At 35.0% G+C, this 9,418-nt stretch overlaps 1 protein-coding gene across 3 annotated transcripts; it reads left to right on the top strand.

The window, feature by feature from the left end:
* The first annotated feature begins 443 nt into the window (after window positions 1-443).
* Window positions 444-5,747, top strand: LOC147004092 (uncharacterized). Of its 3 annotated transcripts, none has more exons than XM_085838671.1 (4): window positions 444-473; window positions 3,865-3,991; window positions 4,417-4,611; window positions 4,705-5,747. In XM_085838671.1, exons 1-4 carry the CDS (start codon window positions 444-446, stop codon window positions 5,745-5,747), a joined length of 1,395 nt encoding a protein of 464 aa, XP_085694797.1. The 3 variants fall into 3 exon arrangements, with proteins under 3 accessions (XP_085694797.1, XP_085694799.1, XP_085694796.1); XM_085838673.1 differs by having other exon boundaries at window positions 4,417-5,315; window positions 5,485-5,535; XM_085838670.1 differs by having other exon boundaries at window positions 4,417-5,747.
* The last annotated feature ends 3,671 nt before the right edge of the window (window positions 5,748-9,418 follow it).

Genomic DNA, 9,418 nt, shown 5'->3' with positions numbered 1-9,418 from the left:
TGTCTCTTGAGTTTGTTTCATAATTCATTTTGTCATGAGTATTGCTATTGTATTAGTGATTTTGGTAGGGAAATTTTATTAACATTGTCATATTGCTTTAGCTACAGGCTCTCAATTTTCTTTTACTGTGTGTCATTTAGGTCAGGTGGCAGGGATTTCCATATTAGGTGCTATGAATAAGCTTTGAGAATCTAGGTTGGTGGGCAGGAACTAGGTTACAGGTACACTCTAAATATATCATTACTTGCTTTCATGGCTGTACAAACGTTGTCAAGATTCCTGGTATCATTTTGCATTTAATTTTTTAAGAATATGGTTTAGCATTTTCTGTAATGGAGTTGTATTTATTTCATCTTTGAATCGTTCAATTCTTGATATGAAATTTTAAGAAGAATTCAATCTTTGTTCTTCAGACAGAACCTGGGAGAAGTTCAACAAAAAGAATGAGTGTGTCTCTGCTAAACATGCCACAGGTCAGTGTCCTTTCCACATTTCTTTAAAAAAAAAAACAAAAAAACAACTTTTTATTCAAATCATCCAAATGTTTTATTCTCCACATATGGAATATTATCTAAAGGGCTTATTTTTTATGATCTTTATTTTCTTCTGTAATAGTGAAAATTTAATGTTCTGGTCTTTCATGTATACATCATCTTTATATTTTAACTTGATTTTATATTGTGAGGACATATAATTCCCTTGGACTAGATACCTGCATGTTTCAAAAAGGATCTATTGGAATGATGCTCAAAGAACATATTGATGGATATTTTCTATGTTGAATAAGTTCTGTCCTTTTGTATTAGTGTGAAGTAAGGTCTCTTGTGCTACATAAATGGCATTTCAGGGAAGGTCAGGTTTCTAGCTTGTGAATGAGGATATAGAAATTCACATCACTAAAGAAGATATGAAAGAGTAGAATTTGTAGAAGGTAAAATTATAAGAGATCCACTGTTTTGAATCCTAATAGTAAATATATTATTAGCTCCCTAGGGTCACAGATGATGGAAGGAAAATGTCTTTCTTTTACCATTACTGTTGATTGTGAGCTGATACAGACTTCAGTATTCTCACAACTCTTTTTTCACACCTCATGTCACTCAGTAATCACACTTGACACCTGAAATCTATTTGTCTCAAGAGAGACACTGTCCCTGTGGAAAATTCTCAATATAGAAATTGTTATTTTCCTTTCTTTTTGGTTTCAGAAATAACTTTAAGTCCCATTTTCTTCACCTTTGTATTTCATCACATGAACTATATTAGTAAAATTTTCTAGAGAGGATAGCTATGGTGCTGTACATAAACCATCAATTTACAAACATAAATGAATGTCCTTTCTTTTTTTTTTTTTCTTTTTTTTTTCGAGACAGGGTTTCTCTGTGTAGCCTTGGCTGTCTTGGAACTCACTCTGTAGACCAGGCTGGCCTCGAACTCAGAAATCCGCCTGCCTGGGTACCTCCCGAGTGCTGAGATTAAAGGCGCATGCCACCATGCCGGGTAGGAATGTCCTTTCTTATTTTTTGTCTATTTTTCTTTAGAAGTGAAAGGCTTGATATAATCTATGCTAATCTGCTTCAGCCAAGCTGTGCATTACATAGGGAAAACTGAAGGGTTGTGGCAATGTTTCGATTTTTCATTACAATACTATCTTCTTTAAGTACATAAGTGTATATCTGAATGTTTTTTATTTACACTGAATGATACATTATGCCCCTAAAACCATGAGTACAGCCCCAAACGCTTTGGGACTGAATTAAGGCATAATAGTGAGCTGCAATATATTTAGAGAGAATTAGATTAGTTTTTAAAGTAGAAACAGCAAGTACCCTTTACCCTTTAATTATTTGTTCATGTCGCAGGCTTACATTTTTCTCAAAAAAAAAAGGTATATTTGCAATAAAGACAATATATAGTCTGTATATTATAATTTTTGATAAACAAAGGTAGAATTACAAATCATACTTCTCTATGAAAGATGCAATTCTTATATACATATGGCTAAATTCTGAAGAAAAAAATATAATTAGAAGATTGAAATTTTCAGTTAAGTTAATACAGTGATGAATAAGTCATTAAATTTTAATGAATATTTAGTATAATTCTCCCTGAATTTAAAAACACAATTTGATCAAGAAATGATTATACTTCATTGGAATGCATTGTCACATATGTTATGTGCTTATACATACATATCTAATCATTTTATAGTGAAAGACCATATGGTATTATTGAAATTGTTATTATGCATATTGATTATGCCAACATATGTAAAATGTTAAATAATTTTAAAGCTCCCTAATACTGTTTTTTTTTCTATTTTATGATTTTGAATATATTTTCATAAAATAATTTCCAAAACCATTTGATTTTCTGTGTCATGGAACGTTCAGTGTATGATGCAGTTCTATTGTGCTTAATGAAAAAGCTTAGTCATTTAGTCCATCCATTATTTCTGCATTTTGTATTCTACCTGTTTCTTCTAGAACGTGTGTAGCATTGAACTTAGGCCTCAGATTGTCAAATGGACATGTTGTAATACAGACGTGAGATACAGCTGCACATAAGACTAAGCTGGTGTCCATATTTGAACAAAGTGGACACTGTAAAATTTGAAAGCATATTTTTTTATCATAACTTGACTATCTCTAATGGGACACTGAGATTCTGTTTAATATCAACCCATATATCATAAAGCTACATTACTGCATCTAGACATCAAAAGTACATGTTATATTCTATAAATGTTTACTGCTTTTGAAATTATATCATGCATTCTCAGAGAAAAAGAAATATAAGGAAGTCTATTAGTAGTCTAGAAAGTTTCTTTGAATAAAGTTAATTTCTCTTCAATATACGTTGCTTACATTTGCCTGAATGTATGCATATGTGCTATGTATTTCTCCTGTCAGTAGTGTTCAGAAGAGATCATTGGATTTTTAACAAACTGGGTTTAACAATCTACTGTTTAGTGCCACGTGGTGCTGGGAATCAAATTTCATAATAGATGACATTAAAAGACAGTATACCATCCAAACTGCACACCAAAAGTTTTGAAAAGAATGATGGTGGCAAATCTTTCATGTGCTGTGAAGGTCTCAGTAAATCACAGAAAATTCATGAAGAAAAGAGCCTTTCTTTTTTCTTTTTTTCTTTTTCTTTTTTTTTCTTTTCTTAATTAGAGAGCCTTTCTAAATGTGAGCATTTTAGTAAGTCATTCTATAGATTGTCTGTGGAAGAGCAGCAATTCGTATCTATAGACACATTTCCATAGCACTTTTAGAAAACATTTGTTCTTCATATTTTCCTTCCTAATCTGCATCAAAAAGGATATCTTTTTATAAATTTATTTATTATTATATCTAAATACACTGTAGCTTTATTCAGATGCACCAGAAGAGGGCATAGGATCTCATTATGGATGGTTGTGAGCCACCATGTGTTTTCTGAGATTTGAACTCAGGACCTTTGTAAGAGCAGGCGGGACTCTTAACCACTGAGCCATCTCTCCAGCCCCAAAAAGGATATCCTTTCTTTTCTTTTCTTTTCTTTTCTTTTCTTTTCTTTTCTTTTCTTTTCTTTTCTTTTCCTTTCTTTTCCTTTCTTAAGACTTATTTATTTATTATATGTAAGTACACTGGAGCTGTCTTCAGACACTCCAGAAGAGGGTGTTAGATCTAGTTACAGATGGTAGTGAGCCACCATGTGGTTACTGGGATTTGAACTCATGACCTTTGGTAAAGCAGTCAGTGCTCTTAACCGCTGAGCCATCTCACCAGCCCCCCAAAAGGATATCTTTATTAGTTTTTTTGTAAAGTAAAAAAGTATTTTTTCCAGTATCAAATAGGTAGTTTTCCATTACAGGGTCTGTTAACCTTCAAGGACGTGGCCTTGGACTTCTCACTGGAGGAATGGGAATGTCTCAGTTTTGCTCAGAGGTCATTGTACATGGATGTGATGTTGGAGAATTACCACAATCTGTTGTTTGTGGGTAAGAATGAACTTCTTGTAGAATTCCTGTTTCTTTCTTTGAGTTTTCCTACTATGTGTTTATGTAAATGCTCTGAGATATCCAGATGGCCTTCCCTTCAGTCTCTTTTCCATTCTTTGTCCCTCTTTTTCCTTAAGACAGGAGCAATTCTGGGTCATTATATTTGAGGTGGGTATGCTGTCCAATTTGAAAATAACATTTAGCAGGCTATTATCATTTCCAGACATTTGATAAAAATCATATTTGGGGTTCTTCTTAGGATACATGTAATGATTCAAAAGAGAGAGAGAGAGAGAGGAAAACCTCTCTTGAGAGTAGGAATCCATGAGATCACTGATTATTGAGTCCCTTACTCCTTATATAAGTAATTCATGTTACCTCTAATTGCCCTTATTTTTTATTCGTTGTTTTTTTTTTTTTTTCAGAAAATCATTGTATACATGGAAAGTATGAGAAGGTCATGGATCAAGACAGCCAGTACATTGTTCTTGAACACATGAATATTCAAGAGAAGTCTTCTAAATGGAACAAGCTTACCAATGTGATTCTAGAATCCTCCTATTATACACCTCACAAATGTACTGAATGGGACAAATGCTTTTCCCAAAAATCCCATCTTAATATTCATCAGAAAATTCATGCAGGAGAGAAACCTTACAAATGCAGTGAATGTCACAAATTCTTTACCGAAAAAGGCAGTCTGAGAATTCATCAGAGAATTCATACAGGAGAGAAACCTTACGAATGCAGTGAATGTGACAAATGCTTTACCCAAAAATGTATTTTGAGATCTCATCAGAGAATTCATACAGAAGAGAAACCTTACCAAAGCGATGAATGTGACAAATGCTTTACTGAAAAAGGCAGTCTGAGAACTCATCAGAGAATTCATACGGGAGAGAAACCTTACAAATGTAGTGAATGTGACAAATGCTTTATTGACAAATACAGTCTGAGAAGGCATCAGAGAATTCATACAGGAGAGAAGCCTTACAAATGTAGTGAATGTGACAAATGCTTTAACCAACAATCACATCTTCATATTCATCAGAGAATTCATACAGGAGAGAAACCTTACAAATGCAGTGAGTGTGACAAATGCTTTACTGCAAAAGGCAATCTCAGAATTCATCAGAGAATTCATACAGGAGAGAAACCTTACAAATGCAGTGAGTGTGACAAATGCTTTACTGTAAAAGGCCATCTGAGAATTCATCAGAGAATTCATACAGGAGAGAAACCTTATAAATGCAGTGAGTGTGACAAATGCTTTACTGTAAAAGCCAATCTGAGAATTCATCAGAGAATTCATACAGGAGAGAAACCTTACAAATGTAGTGAATGTGACAAATGCTTTACCCAAAAATACCATCTTAATATTCATCAGAGAATTCATAAAGGAGAGAAACCTTACAAATGTAGTGAATGTGACAAATGCTTTACCCAAAAATACCATCTTAATATTCATCAGAGAATTCATAAAGGAGAGAAACCTTACAAATGCAGTGAATGTGACAAATGCTTTACTGAAAAAGGCAATCTGAGATTTCATCAGAGAAATCATACAGGAGAGAAACCTTACAAATGCCGTGAATGTGACAAATGCTTTACTGTAAAAGGCAGTCTGAGAACTCATCAGAGAATTCATACAGGAGAGAAACCTTACAAATGCAGTGAATGTGACAAATGCTTTACCAAAAAATCCCATCTTAAATATCATCAGAAAATTCATACAGGAGAGAAACCTTACAAATAGTTTGTATGTGACAAATACAATACTCACAATGTCAGTCTGAGAAATCATGAATTTTTTCATACAGTAGAGAATATTTATAAATGAAGTGAACGAGACATTCCTTTACCAAGATACATCATAAAATTCACTAGAGAATACTTAGAGAAGACAAACTTTTCAAATATATTGTAGGTATGAATCCTTTCCTTTTGGCCTAGTTCCTAGACTGTAACAGTGAATACTTACAGGCTAGAAACTTAACTCATGCATTGTATGAAGAAATATCTTTGACTTCACTTCAGGATAGAGAGAACATCTAAGAACTTTTTAGGGGAAAGTATTTCTGTTGGGGAAAATGTGGCATATGTTTTATTCACGGTGTATTCTTGACCACACTTGAGGCTCCACACTAGAGAATTAGTATGATTATGAAAATCTTATGAAAACTTTCATGCAATGTTCAAATCTTAGATAATGTCAACTATTTATGCAGGGAGAAACTCTGAACATGTGAAAATGTAGAAAGCTTTTCATGACACAAGTTTTTTTTTTACTTGTTCACCCTCAAATATTACAAGATGAAGACAAGTTGGGAAGTCAGAAGATAGTATTGTGTAACACTTTCATTGAGACAGAAATAATCCATTTCAAAAGGAAACTATTTAAGGTCTTTAATGCAATCCTCAAAATATCTAATAAAACTGATAACATTCTGTATATTTAATTTAAATGATCCAGTTGAGAAAAGTTATACTTAAAAGAGTACCTGGCAAACTGAGCCACCCAGACAGCATATTCTTTATCCTATAAATATGCTTGCAGATGTGAAGTGTGCTTCGAGTATCCAGTAATCATAATTCTTCTCAAATGCTGTGATCTGGTCAACAACTCCTTTCCTATTGTCCTGTAACTAACTCCAATAAAGCTGAGAGAATCTACAAGTTTGCTTTGGTTGTTTTTAACTTGCACTTGGGATACTCAGATGAATATATGTAGCATCTTCCCAGGAAATGCCTCACATAAAACTTCCGCAGAAGTCATGAATATTTTTGCAAACCTATATCATAAAGTTAATAGTAATGATTTTCAACTGGTGGATAACAGTCTCTTTGGGATGTAATGACCCTGTCATAGTGGTTGCTTAAAAGCATAGGAAAACACATTTTTCCAATTGTCTTAAAACTGAGAAATCATTCATTGAACTGCAGGGTAGTCTGCCCACCTAAAAATAATTTGAATTCAATGTCCGTGTTTAGCATTAAAAGAGTTAGAAACACTGTTTTACATATGGTGATTTGTGTTAACTGAAATAGGTAAAATTCAGTTCAATGTTCCAGGCAAGTATTACTAGGTTAAGATAAAAAGGCTCAAAAAAGGAAATATGTAGATGCCTTCAGAGCCTCAGAAATAACTCTTGAATTCAAGGAAGTATGAGAGAAAAGTATAGAAAAATACATGAAAGCATGGCTTCATAGATTTCAAGGATACTGGCCCTTGATTTCAGATGATAATTAGTATTTTCTGCCAATTGCTTCTTCAGGGATGTTGAAACTCACATACCAGGCAAATTAAAATTAGGTGGCTTGAGTAGCTCTTACTAGTCTGGAAATTGCAACCAGTTGGACAGTCTCTTGATTCGCATTGCACATGTTCAGTGGATTTAGGCCTCACTGCTTAATGACTGAGAGATCATTACCCAGATCTGAAGTGACTTCCAGGTTCATGGAAAAATTTCTAGAAGTACACAATGAAGACACATCTTACCTTGTACCCCTCACACAATATTCATTGTATAACCATTTATACACACACTTCTTATCTATGGTACTGCAAGCATATGGTGATGGTTGACAAAATAGGTCCAGGTAGACTCTGAGTTGTGTGGAAGATAGCATGTGTATATTGATAAAGACGCAAGTCCTTGGCTTGATATAATTAGCCATACCATGTTTGAAGAACATGGAGACAGAAGCTCACTGGATTTGGAACATTAACTATTTGTGGAAGAGCATTGTAAGGTAAATAATAAGAGCCACACTATAGGAGCCTGATGGGCATTTCTAGAACTTCCAGCGTCTAGATTTTAAGGAAACCACTAGGTCTATGTCAGTACCTTGCAGGGAAAGGAAACTTCTCTTCAGCTTCAGGACAACTGATGGGACAGCCTGGGGATGGGAAACACATGGAGCAGGTAGAGTTATTCCTGGGTTGAAATTGATTTTGTTACAGGAGAACTCAGAAGAGGGACTGAGGGCCTGAAGGAATAGAGTGGGATCATCAGCCCATCCCTGTCAGTAGGAGTTTGGAGCTGCATGGTGTGGAACTAGGACTAGAGAATACTTCCTGGGGTCTACACAGCCATGTGAAAATTCCCTTCCTCTGCAGTTGTCCCCAAGTTACGCCTTGGGGAAAATTTCAGTCACCAGAGCAGTGGCAGGAACTGCAAACCAGAAGACTTGGACACTCCAAGGTCACAGAAGCTGCTAGGCTAGTGGACGGACAGAAACTGGAGAATGATTGAAATCCCTTACTCTGCTGCTCATAAGAGCACTGATCCTCAAATCCTAGTGTGCATTTCATAACTGTGTTGTTAAATTGCTGACCATGTAAGTGTGGCGTATCCTGATTTTTTTTTTTTTTATTCATCTTATTGTTGCCTGGATTCTTATGTAATACTTTCTTAGAGGATGGACTGGTCAGTTGCAAACATGGTTATATTTCTTTGGTGGCAGGTTCAAAGCTGATAGAATTCACATCCACCCATGGTTTTTAACTCTGCTATTTAATCACTGTGCTAGTCAGATTCTTTGCCATTGGAGATTATACATCCACTGGGAGCTTTTTAGATATTCGTCCCATACGGACCACTGGAGTTTTGATTGAATCTTAAACAATATTTTAGCAATTTTTTTTAAGTTTTAGCTGTCTTCATATTTATCATTATATAAATATTTATTAACCAACAAAACACTCTGTATTAATATTGAACCTGAAATATATGAACTGTCTGATATAAATACAGCATTCATTAATTTGTTCTCATATACTGATTTATTAATGTTATACCTTAGGTTGTGAAAAAAAAATACCCTAGGTATGATCCTGTGTGATGATAATAGGTCAGAATGTTTTATAGTTTGAAAAAACATTATAATTAATATAACAATACATGTGAATTTTTAAATAATACTAATCAGGTAACTATTCGAAAAATTCTGTCTTTTGTCTCCATCCAAAAGTGCATTGTTCTCATGCATGTTGGGGCTGGCCTGTGACTCTCATGTCCAGGTTCAAGCCTGGGAGGCAACCTGGAGCTGAAAGAGAAGAGGCAACCTAGGCGGGTCGAGAAATAATGGAACCAAGACATGCTAGCCTGCTCAAGGTTCGAATGTTTAATAAAAAAGTCTGCGCTTATAAAGAGAGAAACCCATCCCCAGTCATGCCAAGTTTCTTGATGTAGAGATGTGAAGTCGTCAAAACAGCCTTTTAGCAGAAATTCACCAATTTCACAGTTTGCAGTTAACTCCAGAAAATCTTGGAGAACCGGTTCAGCCTCACAGTGTCACATCAAAGGAAACTAGTAGAGTGGAGAAGCAGCACAGCAGGTGGCCCTGCCTCAGTGGTAAACAGTCTGAACCAGCCTCCCTAGGCTGAAGGAGGTTACACATGCACACATGGCTAAGGTGGTGTGT

Source organism: Mus caroli, unplaced genomic scaffold, assembly GCF_978045245.1.
Source record: "Mus caroli unplaced genomic scaffold, Mus_caroli_1 scaffold_6, whole genome shotgun sequence".
Classification (NCBI taxonomy): Eukaryota; Metazoa; Chordata; class Mammalia; order Rodentia; family Muridae; genus Mus; species Mus caroli.
The sequence above is the reverse complement of the archived record's forward strand: the minus strand, read 5'-3'. Positions and strand labels throughout refer to the sequence as shown.